This window comes from Aethina tumida, chromosome 3 (genome assembly GCF_024364675.1).
Source record: "Aethina tumida isolate Nest 87 chromosome 3, icAetTumi1.1, whole genome shotgun sequence".
Classification (NCBI taxonomy): Eukaryota; Metazoa; Arthropoda; class Insecta; order Coleoptera; family Nitidulidae; genus Aethina; species Aethina tumida.
In genome coordinates, this window is record NC_065437.1 from 21,337,119 (window position 1) to 21,354,539 (window position 17,421).

Here is a 17,421-nt window from a genome sequence, read left to right on the forward strand (position 1 = left end):
TCATTATATAAGTAAACAACAAAGATGAACTTCAAATTGGCGGTAACATATTTAATGTTAATCATGGTTACCTTTACGCCAGAAGCACAGTCTACAGATTCAGATTTAGATTCAGAAACTGCGACAGAAGGGATTGTAGAGAACAATTGTATTTGCATGAGGTGGAGCAAATGCAATGGCGACATTGATAGAACGTAAGAATTATGTTATTAATATTTTATATTAGGTGGCGGATTTAAACATGTGAGGAGACATCTCAACTTTTTTTTCGTAAATAATCTTAACATTAATTTATATTCATTTTCGGAACCTTTGTCTAACTCGTCTAAATCCGTCACTGACTAAAACACAACACGAAATGTAACTACTGACTAGTTATAGTATTAACTGAACTATTTCCTGTAACTCATATTATTTATTCAATTGTAAAATAAAAGAAAAACTAATAATATCATTTTATTATAAATTTAGCAAGAAATTACATTCAGTTAATTTATAAACTAGCTAAATCATGTTTTCATTTCTTGTGATACCAGACATTTTCATCAATCAAGTTGTAGGAAGATTTCTTATTAATTAATATACTAATATACCAACTGTATATTTTGCTGAAATTGTAATTCCTGTCAAAATGCCAACGATTGGATACGTCAACTGAACAAACTAAATTTGCTATACTGTTAATAAATTTATTTCAGAATGGCTTGTCCTTTGGGTTTTGTAAATGTTTGCTGCATAGAAAAACCGAGAAACGAAACTTATGACATTTTCTGGAAGGAAGACATACTAAAAAAGATGTAATGAAATCTATTTTTTATTAATAGTTTATATTTTTTATACAATTTTAGATGGTCATAAAAGATGGACAACATAAAGAACTACCACGAATGTAGTATTATGCATGGTACAGAGAACTAGAGAAAAATAAACCAAATATAGTGTAAGATACAAAAATCGATCTTCATTTGACTTCGGGAAACTGTATAAATATAAATAAAATAAATAAGAATTCATATGTGAACATATTTTTAATCATAACTTACTATTCAATTATATTTCCATTTTCTTCTTCATAATAGAAGAGGTTTTCCTCACTAATTATTATAATAACTTAAAATAAATATAAATAATATAATATTAGTTCAATTTCTATACATACATATACAAAATACATTACATTTTAAACAATAAGTAAAGTAAAACATTTTATTTTATTATATTATTCTATTCATATATTTTTTTTTATAAAAAAAATTCATAACTATCTCAACGAATTGGTATATAGTGAATTTTTTTATTGATCAGGAATTATCCGAAAATTAATGTTAATGTCATGCAAACCATGAACACTTTTTTAATAACGAACATAACAATAAATGAAATATGGACAATAGTAATATTTAATTTATATCATTCTGAACATACATACTATAGATATTGTTTTTTCTTCTAAAAACATTCAATGTTCAAATATTCTTACTGTCAGATACAAATTTTAGAAAAGTCAAACAATTGCAATTATATACTTTTGTTAATGTTGCCCTATTGCTTCTTAATTGAATAACGTATGATGAAAATTTTAAATTTTATTATGACCAAAATTTTTACTATTTATTTACCCCCAATGAACAAAATATTTAAGCCATCGATTATGTTTAATTATATTTAACGTCAATAAAAGGCTGAAAAAAATTGTGTACCAAGTTTTAGTGGGAATACCAAAATAACAAGTAAAACAAAATATAGTAATGAAAATAGTTTATTAAGTCACGCAACAATAAAAATGCTAGGCCTTCAGCTTTAACAGAAGTTTTCGATAACGATTTTAGGCTGTTTCGGGTAGTAAAATATTTATTGACTTTAACACATAACAATTTTGATTTATATAAACAATACACTCAAAATTTTAAACACCTATATATCTATTGATATGACTAAAATTAGATAAATTTTAATATCTCCATGAAAATAACTTTTTATTTGAGGGAACACATCATTCATGATAATGATTCATTAAGAATAACAGTACAATTAACAATTACAGCAACAAAGTTCCAAACAAGTACATTCATAAAAATCTTGCATGTGATAAGGATATAATTGTACTGATTTGATTGTTCTTTTGGAATGACATTGGTTGGTTAGCATGAACAACTCTGTTGGGTATTATAATCCATGTCCACGTCGGTGGAATCTCTAGGCCTGCCTCGGCGACCGGGCAACAAGGCTCTATCAACAGCCGTTTCCATTCGAGTCATTACGTTCTCCAACAGAACCTCGACGGCTCTGCTCACATTCTGTCCGGTAAATGCACTTGTCTCCAAGTATGGATATCTGAAAAATGGCTCATTTATTTATTTACTAAGGATGGTGTTTAGTTCAGGTCCACCCACCCATATTTTTCACAGAGATCTTTAGCCCTCCATTCAGTAACCACACGTTTTTCATCCAAATCAGCCTTGTTTCCACAAATAACTACGTCGGGTGTATCACAATAGGCATGAAGCTTTAAAAACATTTAAGAAAATTATACATATATATTATTACATAGACATATACAATTCTACTCAAAACCAAAATATTATAAAATATTGCAGAAAAATATAATTTATATAATACAAATATAATATATATTATAAATATAAATGATTACAAGTTTGTGTAAAAGAAAACAGGGATTGATTTGAAATTTTTAGAACAATTATAATTTCATTATCGCTTCTACCACAAGATACATTAACCTTGTTATTTTCAATGGTAACCTTTCATATTTTTAGATTTTTATTTATTAATCTTTTCACAATTTTTTTAGCTAACTAAAACGTCTATACAGCCAATTTCGATATTGGAAAGTTTATTTTTGACATATACGTGAACAAAGGGCTATCCTATAAAAAGTCGTTATTAGTACTACTAAATTTTATACGTTATTCTTCATTATAGTCTTCGTCATTTACATTTAATTTAGTGCATCTTAAATCAACTCAAAAACTATAGGTATAGGATATTTTATTTACAATTAAATGTAGAATTGAAAAATACAATAATATACAGGGTGTTCTGTTGAAAATATCACTTCCGGTGAAACCGGAAATTAATTTTTTTTCAAAACAAATTGGAACATTGGTTCAAGTCAAGTTATAATTGTCATACAAATTTCAAATCAATATCTTTTTCTATTCTCCTCAAACATTGGATGAATAAGTTAGATGAACCACTCTGTATATAATAAATATTTAAAAAGACTTGTATTTATTTTTACATTTGAGTAGTTTATAATGTAAATAATTTTACCCAAAAATATATAAAATAAGAGCAACCAAAAGTAAACAAATGATAATAAAACGAAAATAAAAAAGCATAACAAAAAATGCATAATAAGTAAAATTTGATCATCATCATACCCTTAATTGCTCAATCCAGTTAATAATTTCTAGAAATGACTGCTCATTAGTTAGATCAAATAGCAGTAAAAAACCCATTGCATCACGATAAAAAGCTGTTGTTAAACTGCGGAATCTAATGAAATAATTTATTAGCATACAACTTAATTATTAAAAAGTTAACCATAATTATTTTATGTATTTCGTAGTTATAATATTACTTTTAACAAGTTCGTAAATTATGCTTACCTCTCTTGTCCAGCAGTATCCCATAGTTGCAGATGAATTCTGCTATTTCTCCCTTTAGATTGATAAACCTGAAAGTAAATTTAAATTATTGATTAAAAATGTACGTGTATTTTATTCAACTATAAAAATGTTTCAGTCAAATTTTGTCAATTATTTTTGTAGATAAATATCGTTGAAAAAAACAATTATTTTAATCAGTGTTGTTTTATACTTCATTATAATGATAAAATGTTAGAAGCTGATAAAACATAATAACAAACATTTATATTACATACTAATCTCTTTTCTCGAAAGTCGATTCCGACAGTTGATATAAATCTAGAATTAAAAATTCCATCTGTATATTGGTATAAAAAGCTTGTTTTCCCAACTCCAGAGTCGCCCAAGGCTAAAAACTTTATCAAATAATCATACTCCATTTCTAAAACAAACAAATTAACCAACAATTTGTTGCACTAGCGTGTAACTTGTCACATACACATACCTCAACTATTGATTACTTATAAATGCAATTTCTACACCACTATCAACCTGTTGCCATACAAAGGAAAATAAACAAAGCATAATTTTTATGAACCACCTGTCAGATTTTCGTGCTCTTCCGGTTCGAACAAATTATAGATTTATTTCCGTGGTATCAAATTGTCACTTATTCAATTTTACGTTTTCATAAATGTAAATGGATGATATCAGAAATTTCACACCGAGGTTTTCTCTGTATGGAAATTATGATACGAATTGAAGAAGAAATTAGTAAAAATAAAATTATTAATGGAATAATACACAAGGAAAACTTTTCATAAAAATTTAAATTATTGAACAAAAATATAAATTTAAGTAGAAATTATATTATTTATATCACATTTTATGTTTATACAACATATTTACGCTAAAACTGCGTCAAAATAAATATTTTGTTGTTTTTATAGCCTCTAGAACAAAATTTTTATTATTTATTTTACAAATTAACGTTTTATAAATGTATTAAATTTAATATGATAGTAATATCTTCCTGTAAAAAAAGTCATTAGGTCCTTTCAAATTTATAGATTTAAATTTTTTTTGATTTTATCATAAAAGGTGGCGCCCATCGAACACAGCGCCACCAGTGTGGCCATTCAGCAAACCGACTTTCTGTGAACTGGTTATTTTCGTTAGACACGTTCGACACCTTTGGACTTGGCACGGTTCGGTTTCTGAATCGGAAAGCAACTGCCGTGGATCCACACTTTAATACACATTGAAATTAATATATAAATATTAAAAAAAAATTATTGATATTTTTGTAATTAAAAATAATTTTATAATGTAAACTTTCTATTAGTCAAGCCTATTTTCAAACTCTGAATGAATTATTTGAATAATTCTTAATAAAAATTTTGTTTTATTTAAGAAAAAGGAGAAACTATACAAAGTAGTTTATAATTAATAATATCAAATTAAAATAAAAAAAACACAATAGCACCACTAGATGCCTGAATACTGTTTTTTTGTGCATTTCTGTTGGTCGTCGGCGCACGATTTTGGTAAGAATTGTTCGTCGAGGTAACTTTGTCCATGTTTCTTAAAACTGGTTTTTGTGATTTTAACGGAGGATATTATTATTATATTTGGGTATGTTTTATTGCATATTTTTAGATTAGAATAGAAATTAATTACATTTTGGGACACATCGATATAGTTACATCTGTTCTATATACATTTTTTAATCATTTAAATATATCTAAATACCATTAAAATGAATAAAACAAAAATGGAAATTTGTAATAATATATTTTATATTTATTTTAAACAATTTTTAGTATAAATAACTTATGTTGTTTATAGTTATAATTGTATATTTTTGAATAAATTGAATTTATTGTTATCTTTTCCTTAGCGAATGCGCCGTAATTAGAAAAATGTTTCAAACCCACCAAAAGTACTACAAAATTTAAACTTTTTGTTATCAATAAAGATATTTAAATGTATATGTATATGCTATATATTTTTTTAATAATGAAAGAATATAGTTAAAATTTTAGTAAAATACGAAGTAAAGTCATTTATAAGGTAACAACAAAACAAACATTTAATATTCGTATTAACTCAATTCTAATAATTTTTTTATCAAAAATAGTTGTTTCAACTTTTAAAACAAACCTTCTTTCTTCAATCGCATATAAAAAATTACTTAAATCTTGAATTTCGGAAAGAATGAGACAAACCACTGTTTTTATTCGATATTTTGACAATTCCCTTGAAATTGTTATTAACTTTGTTAATATGTACTGTGGTCTTTTATATTTCTTTTGACTAAATTGTGTCATTTTAAAGTAAGAAATTTGAAGATGTTATATTTAAATTCCTTTTTAGGTTAATTAAAGAATAAATTTAATATTTTGAAACACCTCAATATTATTACTATCACACTAAAGAGTATTTGTTTTATAATTCTTAAACCGACTGCCTAAATATAATTTGAATAAAAAGGATACCTTAATTTGTTACGGCACATCAGAAATTATTTAATTTAATAATAAAATATTTAAGCAAAAATGTTTCTATCTCTACTGTACATAAATTGTATTTAAATCATGCCCACCGATGTACTAATAGTCATATAAACCATGTCGTGTGCTCACCCGTGAGCACGCGGGGGTCTATACTGTTGTTGCGTAATGACCCACCGGAGGCCCATGCAAAGTGTTATCTAATTAATTTGTTTCGGTTCAAAACATGAAATTTTCATTTGTCTTTGTAAAGGTGCGAGAGGCAGATATTAAGGTGAGTTAGAGAAAGATGAAAGAAGATGGGGCCAAATCGCTTCGGTAATTTTGTGGTCGTCACCATTTAATTGCTTTTCTTATAATTACAATTTTGGATAGAAGGGGAAAATTGGCGATTTTGGGATTTTGCAATTTTTGATGACTGAGAAGCATTTGAATGAAATTCGCAGTGACAATTAATATTTTTATCATCTTGAACGAGGCGTTTGATAAGCTGAGGAGGAAGGTAAGCAAACTTGTAACTAGTTATTAATAATTCTTACTATTAAAAATATACATACTAATAAATATCAATAAAGTTTTAAATATATTATTTTGTAAAATACCCAAAATTATATTCCCGCTTGTTTCTGCATTTCGTGCGTCATCAGATAGGACATAATTCAAAAATGTATATCTGCAGTAGAAGTACAATTTTGAAAATCCTATGACAAGCCTTACAATTTAAAAATACAATTTTGGGTTAGTAATTTATAGGTGAGCTTGTCGCTGCATTTACGGCGAAAACACTAATCCTCGCTGAGTAAATGCAGCCTTACACCAATATCCAATTTATTAAAATTTGAATACTTTATTATCTGTAAATAAATTAATATTATTATTTATAATGAATTCCTGCAAATAAAACAATCATTAAAAAATTAACGAAATGGAAATTTGTTGGCCAATAATTTAACGAACAAAAGGGAATTTGTTGGTCAATAATGTAATGAACAAAAAGCTGAAAATATTGGTATCATTTAAAACACATATAAATGAATATAATTTTCCTGAAAATCATATCAAACAAATATTTACGATTTATGTTACAACTGTATCATTAATTTATTTGAACTGAAAAGTCTGTCTAATTAGATTGGACAAATAAAATTAAAATAAACCATTTCTGAAAATCACAAAAGATATCTTTCTTTTTTTCATTTTTCAAAAACATTAAAATCAATATGTTCAAAAACTTACTTTGCGTTGCTAGTTGCCTAGTTAACTAGCCCCGTTCTGGAACTACCTGAAATTAATCAAAAACCTTCAATTAATATCATCGTTTCAAGGATAATTAAAATTATGAATTATTACCCTTAACGACCTTTCTCTGTTGCCTTATCGTCTTTCCAATAGTTGATTGGATCGTCATGGTCCAGAGGTTTATTCTGATACATTGTCATTTAAATCATGCATTGATTCTTATAAACTATTCATGCAAAGTTTTATCCATGCATTTATTTCTATTCGATTGATACTCCACTTAATCTAAGTAGAGTTGAATCTGAAATATTGTCATTTAAATCATGCATTGATCCTTATAAACTATTCATGCAAAATTTTATCTATGCACTTATGTCTAATTGATAGAAACTCCACTTAATCCAAGTGGAGTTGATTTATTCTGTAATATTTTCATTCAAATCATGCATTGATTCTTATAAACTATTCATGCAAAGTTTTATCCATGCACTTATTTCTAATTGATAGAAACTCCACTTAATCCAAGTAGAGTTTATTTATTCTGAAACATTGTCATTTAAATCATCCATTGATTCTTATAAACTATTCCTGCAAAGTTTTATCCATGCATTTATTTATATTCAATGGATACTCCACTTAATCCAAGTAGAGTTGAATCTGAAATATTGTCATTTAAATCATCCATTGATTCTTATAAACTATTCATGCAAAATTTTATCCATGCACTTATTTCTAATTGATAGAAACTCCACTTAATCCAAGTAGAATGGATTTATTCTGTAATATTGTCATTTAAATCATGCATTGATTTTTATAAACTATTCATGCAAAGTTTTATCCATGCACTTATTTCTAATTGATAGAAACTCCACTTAATCCAAGTGGAGTTGATTTATTCTGATACATTGTCATTTAAATCGTGCATTGATTCTTATAAACTATTCATGCAAAGTTTTATCCATGCATTTATTTCTATTCGATTGATACTCCACTTAATCCAAGTAGAGTTGAATCTGAAATATTGTCAGATAAAACATGCATTAATTCTTATAAACTATTCATGCAAAGTTTTATCCATGCATTTATTTTTTATTGATTCATACTCCACTTAATCCGAGTAGTGTTGATTTATTCTGTAATATTGTCATATAACTCATGCATTGATTCTTATAAACTATTCATGCAAAGTTTTATCCATGCACTTATTTCTAATTGATAGAAACTCCACTTAATCCAAGTTGAGTTGATTTATTCTGTAATATTGTCATTTAAATCATGCATTGATTCTTATAAACTATTCATGCAATGTTTTATCCACGTACTTTTTTCTATTTGATAGAAAATCCACTTAATCCAAGTAGAGTTGATTTATTCTGAAACATTGTCATTTAAATCATGCTTTGATTCATATAAACTATTCATGCAAAGTTTTATCCATGCATTTATTTCTATTCGATTGATACTCCACTTAATCCAAGTAGAGTTGAATCTGAAATATTGTCATTTAAATCATGCATTGATTCTTATAAACTATTCATGCAAAGTTTTATCCATGCACTTATTTCTAATTGATAGAAACTCCACTTAATCCAAGTAGAGTTTATTTATTCTGACACATTGTCATTTAAATCATGCATTGATTCTTATAAACTATTCATGCAAAGTTTTATCCATGCACTTATTTGTAATTGATAGAAACTCCACTTAATCCAAGTAGAGTTGATTTATTCTGAAACATTGTCATTTAAATCATGCATTGATTCTTATAAACTATTCATGCAAAGTTTTATCCATGCATTTATTTCTATTCGATTGATACTCCACTTAATCCAAGTAGAGTCGAATCTGAAATATTGTCATATAAAACATTCATTAATTCTTATAAACTATTCATGCAAAGTTTTATCCATGCATTTATTTCTATTCGATTGATACTCCACTTAATCCAAGTAGAGTTGAATTTGAAATATTGTCATTTAAATCATGCATTGATTCTTATAAACTATTCATGCAAAGTTTTATCCATGCACTTATTTCTAATTGATAGAAACTCCACTTAATCCAGGTGGAGTTGATTTATTCTGAAACATTGTCATTTAAATTATGCGTTGATTCTTATAAACTATTCATGCAAAGTTTTATCCATGCATTTATTTCTATTCGATTGATACTCCACTTAATCCAAGTAGAGTTGAATCTGAAATATTGTCATTTAAATCATGCATTGATTCTTATAAACTATTCATGCAAAGTTTTATCCATGCACTTATTTCTAATTGATAGAAACTCCACTTAATCCAAGTAGAGTTTATTTATTCTGAAACATTGTCATTTAAATCATGCATTGATTCTTATAAACTATTCATGCAAAGTTTTATCCATGCACTTATTTGTAATTGATAGAAACTCCACTTAATCCAAGTAGAGTTGATTTATTCTGAAACATTGTCATTTAAATCATGCATTGATTCTTATAAACTATTCATGCAAAGTTTTATCCATGCATTTATTTCTATTCGATTGATACTCCACTTAATCCAAGTAGAGTTGAATTTGAAATATTGTCATTTAAATCATGCATTGATTCTTATAAACTATTCATGCAAAGTTTTATCCATGCACTTATTTCTAATTGATAGAAACTCCACTTAATCCAGGTGGAGTTGATTTATTCTGAAACATTGTCATTTAAATTATGCGTTGATTCTTATAAACTATTCATGCATAGTTTTATCCATGCATTTATTTCTATTCGATTGATACTCCACTTAATCCAAGTAGAGTTGAATCTGAAATATTGTCATTTAAATCATGCATTGATTCTTATAAACTATTCATGCAAAGTTTTATCCATGCACTTATTTCTAATTGATAGAAACTCCACTTAATCCAAGTAGAGTTTATTTATTCTGAAACATTGTCATTTAAATCATGCATTGATTCTTATAAACTAATCATGCAAAGTTTTATCCATGCACTTATTTGTAATTGATAGAAACTCCACTTAATCCAAGTAGAGTTGATTTATTCTGAAACATTGTCATTTAAATCATGCATTGATTCTTATAAACTATTCATGCAAAGTTTTATCCATGCATTTATTTCTATTCGATTGATACTCCACTTAATCCAAGTAGAGTCGAATCTGAAATATTGTCATATAAAACATTCATTAATTCTTATAAACTATTCATGCAAAGTTTTATCCATGCATTTATTTCTATTCGATTGATACTCCACTTAATCCAAGTAGAGTTGAATCTGAAATATTGTCATTTAAATCATGCATTGATTCTTATAAACTATTCATGCAAAGTTTTATCCATGCATTTATTTCTATTCGATTGATACTCCACTTAATCCAAGTAGAGTCGAATCTGAAATATTGTCATATCAAACATTCATTAATTCTTATAAACTATTCATGCAAAGTTTTATCCATGCATTTATTTCTATTCGATTGATACTCCACTTAATCCAAGTAGAGTTGAATCTGAAATATTGTCATTTAAATCATGCATTGATTCTTATAAACTATTCATGCAAAGTTTTATCCATGCACTTATTTCTAATTGATAGAAACTCCACTTAATCCAAGTAGAGTTGATTTATTCTGAAACATTGTCATTTAAATCATGCATTGATTCTTATAAACTATTCATGCAAAGTTTTATCCATGCATTTATTTCTATTCGATTGATACTCCACTTAATCCAAGTAGAGTCGAATCTGAAATATTGTCATATAAAACATTCATTAATTCTTATAAACTATTCATGCAAAGTTTAATCCATGCATTTATTTCTATTCGATTGATACTCCACTTAATCCAAGTAGAGTTGAATCTGAAATATTGTCATTTAAATCATGCATTGATTCTTATAAACTATTCACGCAAAGTTTTATCCATGCACTTATTTCTAATTGATGGAAACTCCACTTAATCCAAGTAGAGTTGATTTATTCTGAAACATTGTCATTTAAATCATGCATTGATTCTTATAAACTATTCATGCAAAGTTTTATCCATGCACTTATTTCTAATTGATAGAAACTCCACTTAATCCAAGTAGAGTTGATTTATTCTGAAACATTGTCATTTATATCATGCATTGATTCTTATAAACTATTCATGCAAAGTTTTATCCATGCACTTATTTCTAATTGATAGAAACTCCACTTAATCCAAGTAGAGTTGATTTATTCTGAAACATTGTCATTTATATCATGCATTGATTCTTATAAACTATTCATGCAAAATTTTATCCATGCATTTATTTCTATTCGATTGATACTCCACTTAATCCAAGTGGAGTTGAATCTGAAATATTGTCATTTAAATCATGCATTGATTCTTATAAACTATTCATGCAAAGTTTTATCCATGCACTTATTTCTAATTGATAGAAACTCCACATAATCCAAGTAAAGTTGATTTATTCTGAAACATTGTCATTTAAATCATGCATTGATTCTTATAAACTATTCATGCAAAGTTTTATCCATGCATTTATTTCTATTCGATGGATACTCCACTTAATCCAAGTAGAGTTGAATCTGAAATATTGTCATTTAAATCATCCATTGATTCTTATAAACTATTCATGCAAAATTTTATCCATGCACTTATTTCTAATTGATAGAAACTCCACCTAATCCAAGTAGAGTGGATTTATTCTGTAATATTGTCATTTAAATCATGCATTGATTCTTATAAACTATTCATGCAATGTTTTATCCACGTACTTATTTCTATTTGATAGAAACTCCACTTAATCCAAGTAGAGTTGATTTATTCTGAAACATTGTCATTTATATCATGCATTGATTCTTATAAACTATTCATGCAAAGTTTTATCCATGCATTTATTTCTATTCGATTGATACTCCACTTAATCCAAGTAGAGTTGAATCTGAAATATTGTCATTTAAATAATGCATTGATTCTTATAAACTATTCATGCAAAGTTTTATCCATGCACTTATTTCTAATTGAGAGAAACTCCACTTAATCCAGGTAGAGTTGATTTATTCTGAAACATTGTCATTTAAATTATGCGTTGATTCTTATAAACTATTCATGCAAAGTTTTATCCATGCATTTATTTCTATTCGATTGATACTCCACTTAATCCAAGTAGAGTTGAATCTGAAATATTGTCATTTAAATCATGCATTGATACTTATAAACTATTCATGCAAAGTTTTATCCATGCACTTATTTCTAATTGATAGAAACTCCACTTAATCCAAGTAGAGTTTATTTATTCTGAAACATTGTCATTTAAATCATGCATTGATTCTTATAAACTATTCATGCAAAGTTTTATCCATGCACTTATTTGTAATTGATAGAAACTCCACTTAATCCAAGTAGAGTTGATTTATTCTGAAACATTGTCATTTAAATCATGCATTGATTCTTATAAACTATTCATGCAAAGTTTTATCCATGCATTTATTTCTATTCGATTGATACTCCACTTAATCCAAGTTGAGTCGAATCTGAAATATTGTCATATAAAACATTCATTAATTCTTATAAACTATTCATGCAAAGTTTTATCCATGCATTTATTTCTATTCGATTGATACTCCACTTAATCCAAGTAGAGTTGAATCTGAAATATTGTCATTTAAATCATGCATTGATTCTTATAAACTGTTCATGCAAAATTTTATCCATGCACTTATTTCTAATTGATAGAAACTCCACTTAATCCAGGTAGAGTTGATTTATTCTGAAACATTGTCATTTAAATTATGCGTTGATTCTTATAAACTATTCATGCAAAGTTTTATCCATGCACTTATTTGTAATTGATAGAAACTCCACTTAATCCAAGTAGAGTTGATTTATTCTGAAACATTGTCATTTAAATCATGCATTGATTCTTATAAACTATTCATGCAAAGTTTTATCCATGCATTTATTTCTATTCGATTGATACTCCACTTAATCCAAGTAGAGTCGAATCTGAAATATTGTCATATAAAACATTCATTAATTCTTATAAACTATTCATGCAAAGTTTTATCCATGCATTTATTTCTATTCGATTGATACTCCACTTAATCCAAGTAGAGTTGAATCTGAAATATTGTCATTTAAATCATGCATTGATTCTTATAAACTATTCATGCAAAGTTTTATCCATGCATTTATTTCTATTCGATTGATACTCCACTTAATCCAAGTAGAGTCGAATCTGAAATATTGTCATATAAAACATTCATTAATTCTTATAAACTATTCATGCAAAGTTTTATCCATGCATTTATTTCTATTCGATTGATACTCCACTTAATCCAAGTAGAGTTGAATCTGAAATATTGTCATTTAAATCATGCATTGATTCTTATAAACTATTCATGCAAAGTTTTATCCATGCACTTATTTCTAATTGATAGAAACTCCACTTAATCCAAGTAGAGTTTATTTATTCTGAAACATTGTCATTTAAATCATGCATTGATTCTTATAAACTATTCATGCAAAGTTTTATCCATGCACTTATTTGTAATTGATAGAAACTCCACTTAATCCAAGTAGAGTTGATTTATTCTGAAACATTGTCATTTAAATCATGCATTGATTCTTATAAACTATTCATGCAAAGTTTTATCCATGCATTTATTTCTATTCGATTGATACTCCACTTAATCCAAGTAGAGTCGAATCTGAAATATTGTCATATAAAACATTCATTAATTCTTATAAACTATTCATGCAAAGTTTTATCCATGCATTTATTTCTATTCGATTGATACTCCACTTAATCCAAGTAGAGTTGAATCTGAAATATTGTCATTTAAATCATGCATTGATTCTTATAAACTATTGACGCAAAGTTTTATCCATGCACTTATTTCTAATTGATGGAAACTCCACTTAATCCAAGTGGAGTTGATTTATTCTGAAACATTGTCATTTAAATCATGCATTGATTCTTATAAACTATTCATGCAAAGTTTTATCCATGCACTTATTTCTAATTGATAGAAACTCCACTTAATCCAAGTAGAGTTGATTTATTCTGAAACATTGTCATTTATATCATGCATAGATTCTTATAAACTATTCATGCAAAGTTTTATCCATGCACTTATTTCTAATTGATAGAAACTCCACTTAATCCAAGTAGAGTTGATTTATTCTGAAACATTGTCATTTAAATCATGCATTGATTCTTATAAACTATTCATGCAAAGTTTTATCCATGCACTTATTTCTAATTGATAGAAACTCCACTTAATCCAAGTAGAGTTTATTTATTCTGAAACATTGTCATTTAAATCATGCATTGATTCTTATAAACTGTTCATGCAAAGTTTTATCCATGCACTTATTTCTAATTGATAGAAACTCCACTTAATCCAAGTAGAGTTTATTTATTCTGAAACATTGTCATTTAAATCATGCATTGATTCTTATAAACTGTTCATGCAAAGTTTTATCCATGCACTTATTTGTAATTGATAGAAACTCCACTTAATCCAAGTAGAGTTGATTTATTCTGAAACATTGTCATTTAAATCATGCATTGATTCTTATAAACTATTCATGCAAAGTTTTATCCATGCATTTATTTCTATTCGATTGATACTCCACTTAATCCAAGTAGAGTCGAATCTGAAATATTGTCATATAAAACGTTCATTAATTCTTATAAACTATTCATGCAAAGTTTTATCCATGCATTTATTTCTATTCGATTGATACTCCACTTAATCCAAGTAGAGTTGAATTTGAAATATTGTCATTTAAATCATGCATTGATTCTTATAAACTATTCATGCAAAGTTTTATCCATGCACTTATTTCTAATTGATAGAAACTCCACTTAATCCAGGTAGAATTGATTTATTCTGAAACATTGTCATTTATATCATGCATAGATTCTTATAAACTATTCATGCAAAGTTTTATCCATGCACTTATTTCTAATTGATAGAAACTCCACTTAATCCAAGTAGAGTTTATTTATTCTGAAACATTGTCATTTAAATCATGCATTGATTCTTATAAACTATTCATGCAAAGTTTTATCCATGCACTTATTTGTAATTGATAGAAACTCCACTTAATCCAAGTAGAGTTGATTTATTCTGAAACATTGTCATTTAAATCATGCATTGATTCTTATAAACTATTCATGCAAAGTTTTATCCATGCATTTATTTCTATTCGATTGATACTCCACTTAATCCAAGTAGAGTCGAATCTGAAATATTGTCATATAAAACATTCATTAATTCTTATAAACTATTCATGCAAAGTTTTATCCATGCATTTATTTCTATTCGATTGATACTCCACTTAATCCAAGTAGAGTTGAATCTGAAATATTGTCATTTAAATCATGCATTGATTCTTATAAACTATTGACGCAAAGTTTTATCCATGCACTTATTTCTAATTGATGGAAACTCCACTTAATCCAAGTAGAGTTGATTTATTCTGAAACATTGTCATTTAAATCATGCATTGATTCTTATAAACTATTCATGCAAAGTTTTATCCATGCACTTATTTCTAATTGATAGAAACTCCACTTAATCCAAGTAGAGTTGATTTATTCTGAAACATTGTCATTTATATCATGCATAGATTCTTATAAACTATTCATGCAAAGTTTTATCCATGCACTTATTTCTAATTGATAGAAACTCCACTTAATCCAAGTAGAGTTGATTTATTCTGAAACATTGTCATTTAAATCATGCATTGATTCTTATAAACTATTCATGCAAAGTTTTATCCATGCATTTATTTCTATTCGATGGATACTCCACTTAATCCAAGTAGAGTTGAATCTGAAATATTGTCATTTAAATCATCCATTGATTCTTATAAACTATTCATGCAAAATTTTATCCATGCACTTATTTCTAATTGATAGAAACTCCACTTAATCCAAGTAGAGTGGATTTATTCTGTAATATTGTCATTTAAATCATGCATTGATTCTTATAAACTATTCATGCAATGTTTTATCCACGTACTTATTTCTATTTGATAGAAACTCCACTTAATCCAAGTAGAGTTGATTTATTCTGAAACATTGTCATTTATATCATGCATTGATTCTTATAAACTATTCATGCAAAGTTTTATCCATGCATTTATTTCTATTCGATTGATACTCCACTTAATCCAAGTAGAGTTGAATCTGAAATATTGTCATTTAAATAATGCATTGATTCTTATAAACTATTCATGCAAAGTTTTATCCATGCACTTATTTCTAATTGAGAGAAACTCCACTTAATCCAGGTAGAGTTGATTTATTCTGAAACATTGTCATTTAAATTATGCGTTGATTCTTATAAACTATTCATGCAAAGTTTTATCCATGCATTTATTTCTATTCGATTGATACTCCACTTAATCCAAGTAGAGTTGAATCTGAAATATTGTCATTTAAATCATGCATTGATTCTTATAAACTATTCATGCAAAGTTTTATCCATGCACTTATTTCTAATTGATAGAAACTCCACTTAATCCAAGTAGAGTTTATTTATTCTGAAACATTGTCATTTAAATCATGCATTGATTCTTATAAACTATTCATGCAAAGTTTTATCCATGCACTTATTTGTAATTGATAGAAACTCCACTTAATCCAAGTAGAGTTGATTTATTCTGAAACATTGTCATTTAAATCATGCATTGATTCTTATAAACTATTCATGCAAAGTTTTATCCATGCATTTATTTCTATTCGATTGATACTCCACTTAATCCAAGTTGAGTCGAATCTGAAATATTGTCATATAAAACATTCATTAATTCTTATGAACTATTCATGCAAAGTTTTATCCATGCATTTATTTCTATTCGATTGATACTCCACTTAATCCAAGTAGAGTTGGATCTGAAATATTGTCATTTAAATCATGCATTGATTCTTATAAACTGTTCATGCAAAGTTTTATCCATGCACTTATTTCTAATTGATAGAAACTCCACTTAATCCAGGTAGAGTTGATTTATTCTGAAACATTGTCATTTAAATTATGCGTTGATTCTTATAAACTATTCATGCAAAGTT

General features: G+C 27.1%; 1 protein-coding gene across 2 annotated transcripts; it reads right to left on the bottom strand.

Moving 5' to 3' along the window:
• Positions 1-1,743: 1,743 nt before the first annotated feature.
• On the bottom strand, positions 1,744-4,287 carry LOC109604826 (ras-related protein Rab-27A). Of its 2 annotated transcripts, none has more exons than XM_049964388.1 (6): positions 4,111-4,287; positions 3,908-4,053; positions 3,633-3,700; positions 3,405-3,519; positions 2,394-2,506; positions 1,744-2,334 (listed from the first exon to the last, which is right to left on the bottom strand). In XM_049964388.1, exons 2-6 carry the CDS (start codon positions 4,049-4,051, stop codon positions 2,142-2,144), a joined length of 633 nt encoding a protein of 210 aa, XP_049820345.1. In that variant the 5' UTR covers positions 4,052-4,053; positions 4,111-4,287; the 3' UTR covers positions 1,744-2,141. The 2 variants fall into 2 exon arrangements, with proteins under 2 accessions (XP_049820345.1, XP_019876918.1); XM_020021359.2 differs by having other exon boundaries at positions 4,117-4,283.
• Positions 4,288-17,421: the final 13,134 nt, after the last annotated feature.

What these genes read in the sequence shown, in the direction of transcription:
- LOC109604826 (XM_049964388.1), bottom strand. Translation starts at nt 4,051, where the DNA reads ATGGAGTATGATTATTTGATAAAGTTTTTAGCCTTGGGCGACTCTGGA. An exon ending in GATACTGCTGGACAAGAGAG is followed by an intron (nt 3,520 to 3,632) that starts GTAAGCATAATT and finishes TTATTTCATTAG; the next exon opens with ATTCCGCAGTTTAACAACAG. An exon ending in ACTGGATTGAGCAATTAAGG is followed by an intron (nt 2,507 to 3,404) that starts GTATGATGATGA and finishes ATGTTTTTAAAG; the next exon opens with CTTCATGCCTATTGTGATAC.